Here is a 19996-nt window from a genome sequence, read left to right on the forward strand (position 1 = left end):
TCAGTATTAAGTTCAGATTGTTTTCCTGTTGCAGAGAAACCAACCTGAAGTTCAAGATGGGACTCCGAGTGACTGACGAGAGGCTTCAAGAGGAACGTCAGCTGGCCGAGTTTAATGGTAAGAGTAGAATACCCAAAAAAAAAATATCCCTTCAGAAAGCCTGATTTATTTAGTTTATTCATGGCTGATTCTGTTTCTTAGTAATCAGGTGGCCAATAATTGATATTTGGAGCTGATATTCATTTAACTTGTGACGTGTATTTCTTTGAAAACTGGTTTAACAATTAGAAAAACAATTAGATGTCAGCAAATGAGGATTTTAAACGTTGATGTAAAAAGATCCACATCTAGAGTTAAACATCTCAACAACCGCTGAGCGTTTTCATGCTCCATCAAATTAAAGCCTTTGTTGTGTCGTCTCGTTTGTTTTGAAGCCCTGATCGAGTGCGAGGAGCCGAACAACCGTCTGGATAAGTTCCTGGGGATGATGCTGTGGAACCGGGAGCAGTATCCGTTAGAACTGGACAACATGCTGCTCCGAGGCTGCAAGGTCCGAAACACCGAGGAGTGCCACGGCCTGGTCATCTTCGCAGGTTTGTGCCAAATTCGGGCAAAGATTGCAAAATAACCACCTTTACTGGATGTTTAATAGCTCAAAGCCCAGATTACACCATCATCGGAGCTTATTTAAAACTGTAAATAGTTGTCTTTTTTTAAATTGCACTTAAAACAAAGAAAAAAATCTACTTTAGAGCTGAAATTATTGCAGACAGAAGAATATTCTGTTCAGTTTGACAACAGATTCATCATTTAAATCTATTTCTTGTTTGTCAGAATGTCAGAATTTGCTGCTTTTCTTACTCTAATGTGATAATAAATGGAAATATGTTAGACTTTTATCCTCCTCTTTGGACAACCAAGATATTTGAAGATGATTAAATGCTTTTTATCCTTTGAGAAAATTCAAACAGCTGTCAGCTGACTCAATAGCATCAAAATGCATCAACATATATTTTATTACTTATAATGTATCGTATTTGTCTTGTAATGCTTATTTTTAGTCACCTGCAACACTTTTTTTAACCTACTTTGCGATTAAACTGATTCTGATTGTGTTTGTGAATATTTGGGTTTATTATTAATAACTGATCATTAATGACTGATATAATGTATGTCGCTGCAGGAGCCGACACCAAAATCATGAGGAACGGTGGCAAAACCAGGTTCAAGAGGACCAAAATTGATGAGCTGATGAACTACATGGTTTACACAGTAAGTCGACATGGTGCTCGGTTTTTAGCTCATCAGTGGTTTCATCATCGTTTACGGTCATGTTTCTGACGTGATCCGCTTTTTAAAATTTGCTTTGAGCAGAATTTTCGAGTGATAGAAATGAAATAATATGTATTTTTTAAAAGAAAAATTCCCAAAGAAGGTGGGTTCATGTTGATTTTTGTGTTGTTTTCTTCACACCAATCTGTGGGATCAGTGTTCAAAGAGCCATAACTTGAGAAATAATGAAGCTAGAGACCTGAAATTTGGCATTTTCATTGATATGTACATCTGGTCTTCAATGGTGCAACCCTGCTTTGATAGAATAAATACAAACCACTATATGATGGTGCAAATTTGGTCAAAAAATTTTCTTTTTCTACTCCGATATTCTGCTAACCAGGATCATTGATGTGTACATGTAGTCTTCAATGGTACAACCCTGCTTTGATAGAATAACCACTTTTCATAAAGTTATTTGACGCATTATAAGTTGGAAAACAATGATTTTTCTTGCAGCCCAGTAACAGTATTACACAACTCTTCCAGTTGGGACACTAGTGGAGTGTTTCACCATCATGCCTTCGTAATGAACGCTCAAATATAGTCTATAAATGCAGAAAACCCCACAAATTCAATAGCTTTGTCCTCATAAAGTGCACCATAATTTACATTTTGAAAGCCTCTATTGGTGTCAATCATTGGCACAAAGGATGAAAAATAAAAGTTTTATAGATGGTGGAATATCAGAATAGAAAAAAACTTTTTGGTGGTGCAAATATTTGACCAAATTTGCACCATAATGTAACTAGTTGATATTTTTTTTTATCAAGGCAGGGTTCTATCATTGAAAACCACATGTACAAATTAATGATTCTGCCAAATTTCAGAACTCCAGTTACATTATTTCCTAAGTTATGGCACTTAAAACATTGATCCACAGATGGGTGCAAAGAAAATGATGCAAAAATGAACATCCACCATTGAAGACCAGATGTATATGTCAGTGATTGTACCAAATTTCAGGACTTCAACTACGTTATTTCTCAAGTTATAGCTCTTAAAACGTTGATCCACAGATTGGTTAGAAGGAAACGGCACATATATAACCTGCACAGAAACAAACTCTGACGAATATGAGATATTTAAGGTGTGAACTTTTGTAAATATTTGGTGAACTGAGGTGTAGCGACCCATTCAGCAGTCTTTTCATGAGTAACTGATTCTGTCGCTGTAGATCTTCGCGCTGCTCCTCCTGGTGGCGGCTGGTCTGGCCATCGGTCACACCTACTGGTACGAGGATATCGGATCTAAAGCCTGGTATCTGTATGACGGCAAAGACCAGGACGCCTCCTACAGAGGCTTCCTCAGCTTCTGGGGATACATCATCGTCCTCAACACCATGGTGCCCATTTCTCTCTACGTCAGGTCAGTCAAACCACACAAACAAGTCTGGTTCTCCACATATTCCTAAAGGTTTGATGCAAGTTAAACATTGGCACTAAATACTGGTTTCACAAAAATAAAACACATGGATGGATTACAGAATGAGCTTCCAGATACTGTCGTCAAAGATCAGCTCAGCAGCTAAAATAAAAGTTTTCCTGTTTGTGTTCAGTGTGGAGGTGATTCGACTCGGACAGAGTAAGTTCATCAACTGGGACCTGCAGATGTATTTTGCAGAGAAAGACACACCAGCAAAGGTACTCTTCTTCTTCTTCTTCCTCTTCTTCTTCCTCTTCTTCTTCTTCTTCTTCCATTTCTTCTTCCCCTCCTCCCATTTCTTCTTCTTCTTCCTCTTCCAATTATTCTTCACATTCTCATTCTTCTTCTTTTTCTTCATCCTCCTCTAATTCTTCATTTTCCTCTTATAATTCCATAATTAATATTATAATGCATTGGTTTACATAAAAACCTTTTTTCTTGGTTTTTGACAAATTATCTTCAAAGTTTTGGGATAAACTGGACCAGAAATTGGGATGATTTGACTGATGTTTTAACTGTAGGGATCCAGGATGCAGCAGGATTTACAGCAGCAGCTTATGTCCGGTGCTTTCTGTCTTTCTAACGTGTAAATTTCTCCATGAAAAAGGCTCGAACCACCACCTTGAATGAGCAGCTCGGTCAGATCGAGTACATCTTCTCCGACAAGACAGGAACTCTGACGCAGAACATCATGGCGTTCAAGAAGTGCACCATCGCTGGACGAAGCTACGGTACCGACGGACTTTATTTACCTCAAACACCAGAATAAAACCAAAGTACAGAAGTTAAACAAAACACCAGAAGAGATCTGGCAGTGGTGGTAAAATAAAACCAAGAGAGATAAAGACTGAAACTGCAAGTCTTCAGGATGTAAAAAGATCTTACAAAAAGGTCTTAGAAGGTTTCAATGGGTCTTAAAAGTCAATTACAAAAGTCTAGATGGGTTTCTAGCCTGTTGTTGGTGGAAACAGAAAATGATGTGATTTTAAAAAAAACTGCCTTTTTAAAATGAATAATTAGTTATATTTTAATGGGCTACTCCATCCAGTTTGTGATGCTTATCCAGGTTCTGTTCAATGATTTCTTAGAGAAATTCTAAGAAATGTTTTGTATTTGACCTGCAGCTAATTATTCCCATTCTCGATCAGTCAGGTGAGTATTTTCTCCACTGACTGATTAATAGTTTGGACTAAGAAATGTGTTAAAACCAACAAAAACATCATTCTAGACCAAACGTTTTATTGGATCCTTTCCAAAAACCAAACTTAATAATGTTAAATATCATATATGACTAAACAAAACTGCAAATCCTGCTGCATTAGGAACTGAAAGCTAAAATTTCTCAAATATCTTTATTAATATCTGCATTTTATGCTGTAAAGATTTCAGGGAAAAAGAAGAGATGTTCGAGCAGAAATAGCTCTAAAAATCTGATGTTTTTGAGATGAAATGAGCTCAAATATCAGTAAATTCTTACACTTTGAAACACATCTAAGACTTTGGGATTAAACTGTGTTCTTTATGGCTTTAAAGGTCTTAAACTGACTTTAATGCCATGAACTCAGAGTTGATGGCAAGAGAGCGACACCTGCTGACCGTTTACAGCAACGACACCAAAGATAAACTGGATTTTTATTACATCCAGTATTTGTTTAAAAAACACAACCACCTTTTAATCTTCTATTGGCAAAACTCAGACAACCAGAAGGACGATAAGAGCTGAACAAATAACATTTATAAAAGTCACAGTACAAAGAGCAAGAAACAGAAGCATTTAAATGAACCATAAAGTAGCGTAGAAAAGGAAATAAAACATTAAAAATATTCAGGTGCTTTGCTGTTGTCATCTACGTGTCTTTTATTTGTTTTTACAGGTGTGTGTTGCTGCACCTTGTTTTGTTTCTGCAGTTTTGTCCTAACTGGTGTTTGTTTTTTATTCCCCTCAGGTGACCCAACCACTGCTGAAGGAGTGTCGCTGGACCGAGGAAGGGTAAAAAAAATTAGCTTTACCTGCGAAACGAGCCAATTGTATCAAAAAACAGTCAAACTTTATGATAAAAACTGATCTTTATGGTAAAAATATGGGTTAATGTGCTCAGAAAAATGGATAAACGAGCCTTTTTCTGCTCCCCGTCAGCCGGTGGACTGGAGCTGGAACCGCTACGCCGACAAGAAGTTCCAGTTCATGGATAATTACCTGGTGGCTCATGTCCGATCCAAGAAGGACAGAGACGCTATGGAGTTCTTCAAGCTGCTGTCGCTCTGCCACACCGTCATGGTCGAGAACAAAGACGGTAAAACTGGAGTCGAGGTTTCAGCAAAGATTAAGCAACAGATCTGTGCAGTGAAACAATAAATACAAAAGGGTTATTCCATCTCAGAGCTTCATTTTCCTGCTGCTTGACCGTCTCTGATTTGCTTGAAACTATTTTAAAGTCAGAAATTATGGATATTTAAATCTACTGTCATTGCGTTGGACAGAGGATACGTAAATTACAAGTCCTGCTGGTTACTTTGACAGTCTGTAATGAGGCTGTTTGAACAACAACATCTTAGAAACTATTAAAGATAAAAACCTGGAATTCTCTCTGTTGTTTCTCATCATGTCATTGATTCAGAATCTGTAATATTAGACAAGAAGATCAAACAATCTCTGATTGTTGAGGAGTCGAAATATCAACAAATTAAAGCCGCCATGATAAATCAAATTTCCAGCTCTTGTTAAGAGAAGAATTCACAGTCCAGAAGTCAACTAGTGATATTTTCTGAACTACATGTAGCTGCAGATCACAATAATACAAAACTAAACATGTAGGATACTTTAAATATAAAATACTTGGTCACAAAAAAAAAAGTTATTTCATTGAACTTCCATAACTTTCATTGAACTCTTTGGTAATTGTAATGTCATCAGCATAATATAAACATAAAGTTTCACAAATATGTTTAAATATATCCTTAAAATTATGCTACAAAAACTGCAAATCAAGATGTCGTTCAAACAACCTCAACATTCGATGTGAGAAAAAAACTGATGAAAGTAGGTCGACAAACGTATCTCGGAAAGTATTTGACACATTAATCTAAAATTTCACAGGTACCATTTTAAATATTCACAGTTTATTATTAAAAAGTTTCAGGAGAATCAGAGATGGCTGAACAGAAGATCCTGGATGCATGTAGTCATCACTGATTCATTTATTTCAATAATTGATTAATTTATCAGTTAAATATTCAAAACACTTGATTGTTCTGGCTCTCAAAATGTGTGAATTTGTGTTTTGCTACTCAACATTTAGATATTGTTTGAGACACCAAGAAGTTAGGTTCAAAAAAATGTGATGGTTTAAATCATGGCTAATGAGGACGAAGCTGCAGGTGTTGACAGGTGTGTTTTGGTTTGTTCCTCTCAGGTGAACTGGTTTATCAGGCGGCGTCTCCGGACGAAGGCGCCTTGGTGACGGCGGCCAGGAACTTCGGCTTCGTGTTTCTGTCTCGTACTCAGGACACCATCACCATCAGGGAGATGGACCAGGAGACCACCTACGAGATGCTGGCGCTGCTCGACTTCAACTCGGACCGCAAGCGCATGTCGATCATCCGTACGAACGCAAACACACAAACACACACACAGACATGCAAGCACACTTCTGGAGGTGGACAAAGTAAAACTGTTGAAAACTCAGTCAAAGAAAATAAGAGAATACAGCTGAAAATGAAGAAGAAATACCTTTAAAGCTGGAGTAGGCAGCAGTCTGAAGGGTTCAAAGAAGACCACAAATTGAAAATACATCATAAATACACACTTCACACATGAATGTAACTAAAGTGTGATCAACAGACTAGAACTATCCCAGGATTTAATCATCTAATCTGGCCTTTTATGTTGTTAAATGTCTAATTTCACTGTCAGCGCCGAGTCTCAGGTGAGATAGAAGTCTTGCTTGTTTTTGGGTGCCTTGCCAATTCTGGAAAAAACGCGAAACAAAATGAAAAAAACGAAGCAGTGAATGACAAAAATGAAGTACAAAACAACAAAAATGGGAAACAAAACAAGAAGGTCATGATACAAAATGACAAAATCAAGACACAAAATGACAAAAACGAGACAAAATTACAAAAACGAGACAAAATGACAAAAATGAGACACAAAATGACAGAAACGAGACACAAAATGACAGAAACGAGACACAAAACAACAAATTTGAGACACAAAATGACATAAACGAGACATAAAACAACAAAATCAATACACAAAATGACAAAACGAGACACAAAATGACAAAAATGAGACATAAAACTGCTGTTCAGGTAAATGCTGATTTGTTTACTGCAGGATTTGAACTTTACTTTGAACGTTTTTACTGCCAAAACCGTGATTTTGTGCCTCCTTAACTGTCTGTCTTTGGTCTTCCAGTGAAGTTTCCTGATGGTCGTATTCGTCTGTACTGCAAAGGAGCCGACACCGTCATCTACGAGCGACTGGCGCCCAACTCCAGACACAAGGAGACCACCCAGACGGCTCTGGACGTGAGTTACCTCCATTTATTCCCACCACATCGGACCCTTCCACAGAATCAGAATCTTTGTTTCCTCACGGTCGGTGTTTTTTCAGGTCTTCGCCAACGAGACCTTGAGGACTCTGTGTTTGTGCTACAAAGACATCAGCGCCCAGGAGTACGAAGCCTGGTCCAGGAAGCACAAAGACGCCCAGCTAACGTTGTCGAATCGAGACGCCGCTCTGGACCGAGTGTACGAACAGATCGAGAACAACCTGATGGTGAGTAGAAGACAAACCAAGCTGCCGTTTCTTACAGTGGTGGTTTTATCTGAAGAATTCACAATTTGAGGGGTTGAAATCCTAAAAAAATGATAAATAATACTAATTTACGCAACCACATTATGGAGAATAAACTAACTGATATAATATCATAGTTAAGACCCTTAAGTGTTATTTACAACCAAATTTAACTTCTCTAATATAAAGAGATTATTAATTGTGGAGATTAACCAGATATATTCAGTTAAATCTTTCAAAATTAAAGCCTTTTATGAATTCTATTTCATTTTAATTTTATGTTTTATTTATGGCTCCAACATGTAAATCCCTTTGTAGCTTTACTTTGAAAAGTACTGAATAAGGAAAGCTTACTATTCTTATTTTAACAAGAGGAATTACAAAAGAACATAACGTTAGGCACAGTTTTAGGATGTAGTCTGATATTTTACCAGGTTTTGATGGTGTGTAAGTTGAAATTAACAGAAAATGTGATTTTGTTGGTTGAAATATCTTAATTTATTGGATGTTTTAATGGGAAAAAAATGGCGTTTTTGGAGCATTTGAAGGACACGTTTCTTTATTAAGACATCAACCTTTCCAGTAAATATCTGGAAAACGAAAAACGTTGAGCGTCGGTCTCGTCTAACCATCGGTGTTTCTGTATTTAGCTGATCGGAGCGACCGCTATCGAGGATAAACTGCAGGACGGAGTGCCGGAGACCATCGCTAAGCTGGCCAAAGCCGACATCAAGATCTGGGTCCTGACTGGAGATAAGAAAGGTAGCGTCACTTTTTATGCATAAATCTGGACTGAAACCTGATAACAGGGTTGGGAGAACTGGTGTCGTGTTTATTTCTTCTTGATTTATTTGTTCTTTATCCCCAGAAACGGCGGAGAACATCGGATATTCCTGTTCCCTCCTGACAGACGACATGCAGATTCACTACGGAGAAGACGTCAAGTAAGTCGACTAAAACGTCACATCGTCCAACATTCGGGTTTATTTCAGAACATATCGGAGTTATTTTACCTCAAATCATCAGGCTTGACCATGCCTCATGTGCTTCAAACTGTTTCATCATAAAATATGGATATTTAAAATGGGATCTGTGAAATTTTACATTGATTAAATGTTTTCTGAGATCAAATCTTTTCAAAAATTGCCCATCAACCCATTTTTCTTGCATTAAAATTTGACATTGTTTGAACAGCAATATCTGAGAAACTACTAAAGATAAAAAACTGAGATTTTCATTGTTATTTCTCATCATGGTATCATCACGTACAATCGATGCCACACACTGAGCTTAATTAAGTATGGATGAAGTTCTATCTGCTCACTTTCACTAATGGTTACTCTGACAGTCTGTAGTGAGTCTGTTTGAACAACAATATCTGAAGAACTATTCAAGATTAAAATCTGAAGATTTCATTTTTATGTATCATGTCATTGATTCTAAATCTGTAATATTGAACAAATACATCAAATAATCTCTAGTTGTGGATGAGTTGAAATATGGAAAATAAAACAAAGTTGTCCTAAAAAGTCTGATCTTTGAGCTCAGATTAACAAAAAAAACGATAATCCAGACGTCAACTAGTGATATTTTCTGAACCACATGTAGCTGGATATCACAATAATACAAAACTAAACATATAGAATACTTTAATATGCAAAATACTTGATCAGAAACATGGAAAAAACTAATTTTCATTTAACTTTGATAACTAGTTGAGCAGGTTTGACAAATTCTACCACAAACTACTGAATCTGATCCAAGACGAACAGTTTTGGAGTTTTAAATTGGTTCTGAGAATATAACAAAGAAAATGCTATTGAGCAGAAATTGTTCTAAAAGTTTGATTATTTGAGATGGAACAACCCATCAGAAGCACTGAGCAGACAGATAATAAAAGCTAGAGAATAAACATAGAAAAACCTTTATTTATATCCCTAAATACTACACTGCCAATGAGAGAGTATCCAAAATGCTAAATACAACAGGAAACTTGGCTCGTACTTCCATATACTATATTTTTAAATGAGACATATGGAGTTAAGATTTGGTCCATTTTCCTGATGGAGCAGTCGAATAATCCAACAATTCCTTTGGTTCTTACAGTTTCTGGCTTTGGGATTTTTGTGTGGTTCAGCATCAAAGTGTATTTCCTGGTTCTGAGGGTTGCTACTGCAGATGTAGAACAGCTGTATCAGGTTTTAAGGTCTCCAGTTGGACCTGAACGAAGTTTGTAGTGTCACTAGATCTATTTTTATCCTCATTTTTACCTCCTCGTCTTGCAAACCAGTGTAAAATTGGTAGTTTCTTTGAGCTTCAGCAGTTTAAATTCATCAAACCAAGTTGGCGTTTTCTTGTTATTTTTCATGCAGGTGTAGGTTTATTACCAGGACGCCTGATATTAAGTCCTATGTTGCTTGTTTTCCCTCAACATCTTTCAGTGTCAAACAGGGATATAAGACAAGATGTTTGTTGTTTTGTGTGTCTGCAGTGAGAAGCTGAGCATTCGTCAGGCCAACAGGAGGAACGAACCTCAAACTGTCTATCGACGCAAAAAGAAACCTGCAGAACCGTTCTTCACCCAACCAGGCAAAAACGCTCTGATCATCACCGGAGGATGGCTGGTGAGACTCATTCATGACTGACAGGAAACCAACCGTCGCCACACTGTTAACGTTAAGAGCAAAGCTTAAAGAAGTTGGAAGGAGTTCTTTTTGAGTTTGTGTTTACCTTGTCCAGAATCGCTTTGTCTGCTCGGTCTAATACTTAAGTGCTGATTAGTTCTGTTGGTGTTTTCTCAGAACGAGATTTTGTACGAAAAGAAGAAGAAACGCCGCCGTCTGCGTCTCCGTCGTCTGGGAAAGCGACCTCCTCCCAGCAGCCCTCAGGACGGACAACCGATGAATGACCTGGAAAAAGAAATGAGACAGGTAGAAAGAACATAAGTATGTTTGGTATTCAAGAAGAATTTAGAGGGTCAATAAATCACACAAGACCACAGCTTTATCATAAAACTACCTGTGAAATCTTGAAAAAGAAGTAAACCAACATCAGAAATCATTTTAATCAATACAAACTTATTACTTGTGCAGATGATTAACTATATTCTCAAAGTTTAATGTTGCTCTGGCTTTAACTACAACATAAATGTGACTTAATAGAAATAATTTTTGAATTTTTCTTGCCAATGAATTTCCAAATTGAGGAGCCTGCAGGACAAAAAATGTAATTTATTTTCATTAATATTTAAATTTAGAACATAAAAATAACGTCAAATCAGCTGAGATCTTTAGCCGACATTAGCAAAAAATTCAACCTAGCTAGCTACTGCTACAGCAAGCTAATACAGCACCCATTACTAGCTAAGCATGAAGTCAACCAGTTAGTCTTTTAGACAGATAATAAGACATTATTACTGCAAGGCTAAAGTATTGAAAATCATGGATGTTTATGAGGGCGTCTTCCCTCAAAAGTCCTAAATTTTCACATATTGCAAAGTTTTTCTTGTCATTTTTTGTTCAAACTAATGGATAACTCTACATAACTCTAGTATAGTTTGTATTTTCTGACATAAAACAACAGACATTAATTTTGTACTGTCAGATTATTATAGAATCTTAGCTCAGAACCACTTAATCTGACTTTATTCCACCAGTAAAATGACGTACTATCATCCAAGCAAATCTTTGAAATGGAAACTGACTATCTAATGGTCAGGAGGGATAACACGGTCTCCTATATATAAATCTGAGGAGGAATCTACATGTTTAATGGATGATGCATCTCCAGTTGGCTTCATGATGGCAAACGTAGTGAAATGAATTCCCTCCCACAGATCGACTTTGTGGACATGGCTTGTGAGTGCGAGGCGGTCATCTGCTGTCGCGTGACACCAAAACAAAAGGCCAACGTGGTGAGTCTGGTGAAGAAGTACAAGAAGGCCGTGACGCTGTCCATCGGAGACGGAGCCAACGACGTCAACATGATCAAGAGTAAGGACAGAGAGTCACTCTGCTAACGGACCACAAAATTTCATGTCTCAAATAATTCCTCTGTTCGTCTTCGGTCCCTCCAGCTGCAGACATCGGCGTCGGCATCAGCGGTCAGGAGGGGATGCAGGCCGTTATGTCCAGCGACTACGCCTTCGCCCAGTTCCGTTACCTGCAGCGCCTCCTGCTGGTTCACGGACGCTGGTCCTACATCCGGATGTGCAAGTTCCTGCGTTTCTTCTTCTTCAAGAACTTCGCCTTCACTCTGGTTCACTTCTGGTACTCATTCTTCAGCGGATACTCCTCACAGGTAATGCGATTCACCATCTCAGTCCAGAATTCAAGACTTAACGCGAGTAAATTTTAGGACAAATGTTTCTATGCATGACTTTAAATTTTGGGTTATGGTTAGCTAGAGGAAAGTTTATTAGAATTAATTTATTAAATGAGGCATATTGTACTTTTTCTTACTTTCTGGTGTATTTTATGTGATGTTACAGTGTCAATAGTTCTTATGGAACAAAGTCTTATTTATAAAAGTCTGAAATATTGAGGTAAATAATTATAGAAGTAATTCTTGTGATCCAAAAGATCAAGTTTGTTTTCAGAACCTCCATACTGGTGATTCTAAAAAGTTCTGGGTTTTTCCATCTCAAGTCATCAGAGACACCCGATCTCACTTTCATATTTATTTATCACAAACTATAAATACTCCAAATGGTATCTATGAAATTTAATAAATATATCTTTTTTTAAAATTTTTTAATTGGCCGTTGCCTCACTTTCACCACGTTTTTTTGCACATTGAAATTTGAAACTATTTGATCAACAATATCTGAGGAACTATCAAAGATAAAAACTTGAAATATTCACTGTTATTTCTCATCATGTCATTGATTCAGAATCAGGAATATTGGATAATCTCTGACTGTGGCTGAGCTGAAATATGACCAAAAAAATTGAGGCCATCATGAAAAGTTCCATCTTTGAGCCCACGATAACAAAAAATGAGATAAAGCAGAAGTCAACTAGTGATATTTTCTGAACGACATGTAGCTGCAGGTCACAACAATACAAAACTAAATATATACAATACTTTAATGTGAAATGCTTAAATACAAAAATATTGCTAGATAGCATAGTCCAGGCTTCTACTTGGAGAGAACAATATTACAGATGATTATGATGAGAAATAACTGAAAATTTCAGGCTTTTATCTTTAATATTTCCTCAGATGTTGTTGTTCAAGCAATGCATAAAAAAACAGCTGAAAGTGGGTCAATTGCAATTTTTTTACACATTTTTTTTCCTCAGAAAGTATTTGATATCTCAAGATAAAGTTTAGAAAATAGCTTTCTAAATATCCCTATTTTATGCCCTCAAAATTTCATGCAAATCAGAGATGGTCGAGCAGAGAATGTTTTAAAATTTTGAAGATTTCGGATGTGAGCTGGTTCTTCTAAGTAGCGTCTGGTCCACAGATGATGGAGAAGTTCTACCCCTTTCCAGAAGTTGCCAATTTACACTAAAGTGGACTTTAATGAGTTACTGTCGGGACACCCCAACTCCTGGTATTGCAATTTGTTTGTTGAGGCTCTGAATGGTTGTTTTCTGGTCTGCAGGTCGCCTATGAAGACTGGTTCATCACTCTCTACAATCTCTGTTACAGCAGTTTACCTGTTCTACTTGTTGGACTTCTTGACCAGGTAAAAACTGGGCTTTCACAGAGACACAAAGAAGACCATATTCTGCGTAACTGTCCAAAATATCAACATTCACCTTGACATGTTTCAGTAAATTCACAGCAGAATAATCGGTACAGTTGTAAAGGCTGATCTGAAAATAAATTCATAAGATTTCAGCTGAAATTCTGATTTTTTTTTGGCGAACCTAAACACAAGCAGCACAGTTGGTTTACATATATAAATAACTCTTTCTGAGATAATAGTCGCAGAGTGATGTGTCTTTTCACTCAAAATCCATTGAAAAGTACAATTAGTAGCTAGAGGAGAATCAGAATCAGCTTTATTGGCCGACTGTGTGAACACATGCAAGGAATCTGACTTTGGTGTTTTCTTTCTTCTCACAGTACTTGCATGAAATAAAACATTTTCATATTTAAACAAGGACAAGGTTGCAGACAAATTGTTGAACTACAATTTGAACCTAAATTTGGTGCAAATATAGTAATTAAACAATAAATACAAAGTTAGCGGCACTTTATAAACATGAGGCAGATTGATGGTAGTTCAATGGAAGAAATAGCAACGTTTCTGAGAGGGAATATAAACTAGTATGTGATATACGGTACGTACTGGTCCAAGATTAATTTGTTTGTTTATGCTGGAGCTTTTAATTAACCAGAGCCAGAGAAAGTACTGGTTGGTTCTGGGTTTAAATGGAAAAACTAACCAGCTTTGAGAACCCATTTCTAATTCTGTTGGATTCCAAACTAATCCAGAACTCTGTTTTCCACTTCCTCCTCCTCGTCCCTCTGCAGGACGTTAACGACAGACTGAGCCTGAAATTCCCCAAACTCTACCTGCCCGGCCAGCAGGGGACGCTCTTCAACTACAAGAACTTCTTCATCAGCCTGTTCCACGGCATCTTCGTCTCGCTCATTATCTTCTTCATCCCCTACGGAGCGTTCCTGCAGACGATGGGGCAGGATGGTGAAGCTCCCTCCGACTACCAGTCCTTCGCCGTCGTAACCGCCTCGTCCTTGATCTTCACCGTCAACCTGCAGGTCAGTGACAGATTCATGAATCAGGGAACCAAATGATGCGTACGTGATGCTGTCGAGGTGTGGCGTAATATCGTTTCTCCAACCATAAAGCTCCTCAAGGGTGTAATGACTTTGTTTTATGTGAATGACCTACTTATGTCTTTTGCATCTTGGTTGTCAGATCTCTCTGGATACCTCCTACTGGACCTTCGTCAACTGTTTTGCAGTTTTGGGCAGCATAGCTATCTACTTTGGCATCATGTTTGACATCCACAGCGCTGGAATCCACGTCATCTTCCCCTCTATTTTCACCTTCACTGGTCAGTCAGCAACCATTCAACACTTTGCAATACACTCAATCTGCTTGTCTGACTTTATGGTTTCCAGTTAAAAGCACCTGAAGGTTGGACTTGCCTGTTAAAACTGCAACAACTAATCTGTTTGCACACTTAAGGGCAGCAGAAACAGGCTGTAAACCCAACACTTTGATCAGTTTTTGAGTTGAGTTGCTAGTCACTAACTTTGTCTGCTGCTTGGTGCTGGACAGGTAGTTGTTTTTAATGCTTTTTTTGCTGAAAAAGGGGACAGAAATTACACCCGGAATGGTGAGAGGGAAGATAATAAAGCTGTGCAATGACTTATAAATGTTTGTGATAAATCTCTGTACAAGAAGTCTTGTGATCTGGTGTCAATAAAACATTTTGATTACAGTCACTGTAAACAGGTGCCAGGGCTTCTAATTTTACATGCACTTTTATGCAAGTTTCCTCTTGTTAAAACCTCAGTGCTACAGAAACGTACTTCCTCACAAACCAAATTTTTCTAGTTTTGACCCTTGAGATGGCCCAAGAAACTACAGTATCCTTGAGCTTCAGTGGCTGTTTGTATATGGAAGACTTCAGCCACAGCAGTAAAGTCAGAGTTTAGAATACTGAGATATATCTTGTTGTATGTACGTCTATCCTGGAAGGAGCTCCATTCTTTATGAACCTTTTCTTTAGTCTCTTGCCTTTTCCCCTGAGAAAGATGATTTTAATATTTTTGACAACTTTTCATTACCCATAATCAAAGCTCCAAGACTGTGCAGCCACTTGAGACAAGTTTACAGACTGTATATAAAAGATGAGTCTCTAAAAAGTGAAGCTAACTCACAAGCACCTTAAACCTGCATTCTTTCTAACAGCCGTTGTGAAAGTTCAGCGATCTCGAGGCCGACACAGAGAGACACACTGGAGATGACTTAGGTTGTGAGTAATGTTTACTGATATCAGGAGAAGTGACACCGACAGAGCAGCAGTTCATGCAAGCAATGCCAGCATCAGATCTGAGGATTCTCTCTGATCTTCAGGCTTATATTGTAGTCGGGAGAAGGTCATATGGAGACAACTCAGCTGCTTAGTCACATCAGAATAGTCAATATCTAACCTTGACCATAGCAGAGAGTCCTGGCATATCTTCCTCATACAGCGTTTGCCTGTCGGAAGATCATTTGGGATGATGAAAGAGGAACAACAGCCAGCAGGGGGCGTCTCCTCTGCTTTCAAAGAGAAGTTACACTGTATTGAAGTCAATGGAAAAAAAACAACTCTACTCTCATAGTTTTTTGTGTTCATAAACATTTTCCTAACAAGTTTGTTGTCTCAATTGCTTGTTTCAAGGCTTTTTGCATCCAACATCATATAACATTTTTAAAATTATGGTCCAACTGAGAGTAAATTAGACGATAAAGCAGAGTATGTTTTAAGCATGATCATTCTTGTAATTGACAGATCACAATCAGAATTGCTTGCCAACGTCTAGTTTCAAAAGAATAACATAGCGATGGCCAAATTCCAGACTCAAAGTTTCAGAACAGTTCCACAAGCTAATGGGTGACATCACAGTGGCTACGTCCATTTTTGATATATAATCAACGCTAAATCTGTAAATCTGACCCATAAAAGATGACCTTACTTAAAAAATCCAAAATATGGATGTCTGCCCCTGTGTGTATACTTGTAATCCAACCAAAGGAATTTCAAATCCAAGTACTGAAAGACTTTTTATGTGAAAAAATACAGCAGAACCCCACATCTTCTCTGTTCTATTAACATGTTTATTCTGTGTTTGCAGGTGCAGCATCAAACGCTCTGCGTCAGCCCTACCTGTGGTTAACCATCATCCTGACGGTGGGCATCAGCCTCCTGCCGGTCATCTGCATCCAGTTCCTCCATAAAACCATCTGGCCCTCTGTAGGAGACAAGGTGAGACATCTGGGAGTTCACTCAGTCTGGATTCTCTCAGGGAAATGTTGATGAATTTTTCTTGGTGAAATATAATGCTTGTGAGGAATTCTACAAAATTGTCTGGCATTTGATGTTGTCAAGTCAGCTAAAGAGGGTTTTCATTGAGCTAGCGTTGTTGGGTGCAACTGAAAGGTAGACTTGTGTGTCATCAGCATATTGGAGATAAGATATAATATGGTTTTGAAAATTATGTACCCTGGGGTCAGCATGAGAACATTTGTAGAACATTTCAAGGCTTTCCAGCAGAGAAATAAGATTGGTGTTATGAATTTACGCAACGAGTTTAAATGTTGAGGTTAAGACCATACAGTGCTATTCATTTACAGAGAGATCTTAGCATTACAATGAAAACTAAATTGTCCAATGTTCGATGTCATCAAGGCAGCTAAAGAGGGTTTTCATCGAACTAGCATCGCTAGGTGCAACTGGAAGGTAAAACCATATGTCATCAGCATAATGACGACAAAAGATATGGTTTATAAAAATGATGTAGCCCATGGGCAGCATGTAAAACGAAAATAAGAGACGTTAAGATAGGACCCTGGGGGATGCCATTTTCAATTTCAAATGTTTAACATTGTACGCTGGAATCCACCTTCATTTTCCAGGTGTTTGTAAAAAAAATCTCTTGATCAACAGTTTCAAATGCTGCACTGACAAACAAGGGGATGTTGTTTTCCTTCAACAAAGCAGACTGTACTATGGAGAGCTCTAAAACCAGATTGGAATTGTTCATGGATTAGAGTAGTTAATAAGGGTATCTGGGTTAGACAGTTGCCAGTATCAGGAGGCAGATTATGGTAAAAATGTCCTAAAATATCTATAGGGCAGCATGTTAGAGTAGTGCTTCCTAATGGGGTAACCAAAAGACATAACAATGTTTCTGTGATGTTAACTATTTCTTTCCCATCATCCTCCAGGTCCAGAGAAACAGGAAGAAGTACGAGATGGAACTGGAGGAGAAGGAGAAGAAGAAGCAGCCGTCGGCCTTCCAGCGAGGCCGGCGTTCCCGACGGTCCGCCTACGCCTTCTCTCACTCTCGTGGTTACGCTGACCTCATCTCGTCCGGGCGAAGCATTCGACGGCGTCCGGCGGCCCGTGGTGGACCCCAGGATAGCATCAGGGAGGTTCCCCACCGAGAGGCCGAAAACATCTGAGGGCGGCTGAGCGGGAGACGGAGCAAAACTGCAGCCGGAAGGGTTGTAAATATTTGGAAGTATGATGAGCGTTTGGTATATCTTTTTGTTGAGTCGCTGCTGGACGGTCAACATCAGAAACACCGACATCAGCCTGGTCGGAGTTCAAGGAGACCTTTGTGGTGTTCAGGTGCCTCAGAGGGAGATAAAGGAAAAGAAGTTGCTTGACTTTCAGAACTGAAATGAGGAGCTTGGTTTACCACCAGCAAACTTGCGGTAAAGTTAAAACTGCCGAATGTGGTTTTGCTCCAGACTCTTCCGCCTCCAGCTCCACCTCAGCACAGAGTTGCTGTGAAAATGCAAAAAAGAAAAGCTCACCGAAGAGAAGACCTCCGTTGCTGGGGTTCGAGGTCATGCAGTGTCTGTATGACTGACAATGTTGTTTAACTCAGGATTTTTAAAATAAAAGCCTTATTTTTAGTGAGTTTGTCCCTGCTCACCACCACTGGAGCCATTTCGTTGTTCAATAGGATGCTTTTTGATGGTTTTAGCTTGACGTCCGTGAAGCACCCAATATATGAGTGTTTTGTTCAAATTTTAAAAGTCCAGTTAATTTATCTACATGAGATCTAACTGCAAAATCTGTGGAGTTCAGTTTTCTTTCCGTCCGTTGAGCCCAAACGTTTTCCTTTAAAACAGTGAGCTGAAGCCAAACACGTCAAAATATCATCTTTTAATGTTTTATTCATGGCAGTAGTGGGATGTTACTATGCCAGGCTATGCAAGGTGGTCAGATGTTATAAAGCGTGTCTTAATTTAACAATAACTTGTGAATAGTGATCATTTTTCCTCTCCGGAGTGCATGTCATGAATATGTGTAGGAATTTGAGGGAGCTCATCCTGAAAATCTTTTAAATACCTCTTTCAAAGCTGGGTTATTTCTTCTATACCTCACATTTTGTTTCAGTTTTATTTTTCTAAGGTGCTCTTTAAAAGCCGTAGGGGACCTCTAAAGAGCTCTGGTTTGTCTTTCATCATCTGCAAAGTTTCTTTTCGGCTTCTTACAATTTGCAGAATTCAAGTGCTTGTAATAGAGAAAGAAACACAGCATGGACGTCTTGGTTTATCTTCATTTGATTATGTCTTAGAAGTTTCTTTTTATTTTCTTAACTTCTTGTAAGTTATATCACATATTCCGTAAGTCTAAAAATGACAGTTTTCTATGTGTGCACTGGTTGTTTACAACTAATCCAATGATTTTGCTCTGTTCCTTTTTCAGTCCTGCTCTAAGATTTATTGATATCTGCGAGACAATGCTAAGCCAAAACTGACCATGATTCCTGTTCTGACTGTTACTGTATCCTCCTCATGCTACCGTTTCTGTCCGCAGGTAATAGTCTTTTATTACTGAATGACTTGAGGCATGTGATCAGGATTGCTGTTGAGGTTCTGCAGCAGTTTGGTCTTTGTCATATGATGGTATTTTATCATGCGGTTGTTAATAAATGCCAAGGGCACATTTAGCAATCTGAAAGGAGTGTTTATTTGTTAGGTGGTACCTGCCTCTTGTTCTTACGTTTGCAAATACAGTTGTGAACAAAAGTTTCCGTACACTTGAAGATGATGTAGATCATGGCAGTCTTGAGTTTCCAATTACTTTTACAAGTCTTAGTTTTCTGTGATGGAATACATTGAAACACACGTCTTTGTCACAAAAAAAAAAAATCACGTATTGGGTTCTTTCATAGATTTATTACAGGTCTTCTAGAATTATCACACAAGCTGTTGGATTAAAACATATACATACAGCAATGCTAATATTTGGTTATATGTCCTTTGGCCATTTTCACGTCAGTAGATGCTTTTGGTTTCTATCCACAAGCTCCTGGTTGTCTCTGGAAATACTCTAACAGAATTGGTTCAGTTCAACTAAATGTATTGTCTTCCTGATTCAGACTGGTTTCTTCATCAGTCCACAGGTTCTTGATGGGTTTAAGTCAGGACTTTGGGGAGACCAGTCCGGAACCTTCATTCCAGCCTGATGGAACCATTTCTTTACCACATCTGATGTGTGTTTGGACTCATTTTCTTGTTGAAACATCCAACTGTGTCCAAGATCAACCTTCTGCTGATGGTTTTACATTTTCCTGAAGAATGTGGAGGTGATCCTCCTTCTTTATGATCCCATTTACTTTGTGTAAAGCTCCAGTTCCACAGACCATGATACTGCCACCACCATGCTTGATGGTAGGTTTGGTGTATTTGGGGTTAAAAAAAGACCCACCCAGGACCGTCTGAAACCAGTC

At 38.4% G+C, this 19996-nt stretch overlaps 1 protein-coding gene across 1 annotated transcript in view; it reads left to right on the forward strand.

The window, feature by feature from the left end:
* The window catches only part of atp8b1 (ATPase phospholipid transporting 8B1), a 45182-nt gene extending 25958 nt beyond the window's left edge, over positions 1-19224 (forward strand). The window contains exons 9-30 of the mRNA XM_023265848.3: positions 35-117; positions 435-593; positions 1184-1272; positions 2510-2700; positions 2891-2975; positions 3365-3488; positions 4704-4747; positions 4895-5051; positions 6171-6359; positions 7175-7287; positions 7373-7537; positions 8206-8317; positions 8424-8499; positions 10047-10179; positions 10357-10485; positions 11391-11547; positions 11631-11854; positions 13167-13250; positions 14045-14290; positions 14451-14589; positions 16382-16512; positions 17475-19224. Of these exons, the coding sequence (XP_023121616.2) occupies positions 35-117; positions 435-593; positions 1184-1272; positions 2510-2700; positions 2891-2975; positions 3365-3488; positions 4704-4747; positions 4895-5051; positions 6171-6359; positions 7175-7287; positions 7373-7537; positions 8206-8317; positions 8424-8499; positions 10047-10179; positions 10357-10485; positions 11391-11547; positions 11631-11854; positions 13167-13250; positions 14045-14290; positions 14451-14589; positions 16382-16512; positions 17475-17711 (3067 nt within the window). The 3' untranslated portion in view covers positions 17712-19224. The remainder of the gene's footprint in view (positions 1-34; positions 118-434; positions 594-1183; positions 1273-2509; positions 2701-2890; positions 2976-3364; positions 3489-4703; positions 4748-4894; positions 5052-6170; positions 6360-7174; positions 7288-7372; positions 7538-8205; positions 8318-8423; positions 8500-10046; positions 10180-10356; positions 10486-11390; positions 11548-11630; positions 11855-13166; positions 13251-14044; positions 14291-14450; positions 14590-16381; positions 16513-17474) is intronic.
* Positions 19225-19996: the final 772 nt, after the last annotated feature.

The sequence above is a fragment of the Amphiprion ocellaris genome, chromosome 17 (genome assembly GCF_022539595.1).
Source record: "Amphiprion ocellaris isolate individual 3 ecotype Okinawa chromosome 17, ASM2253959v1, whole genome shotgun sequence".
NCBI classification, from domain to species: Eukaryota; Metazoa; Chordata; class Actinopteri; family Pomacentridae; genus Amphiprion; species Amphiprion ocellaris.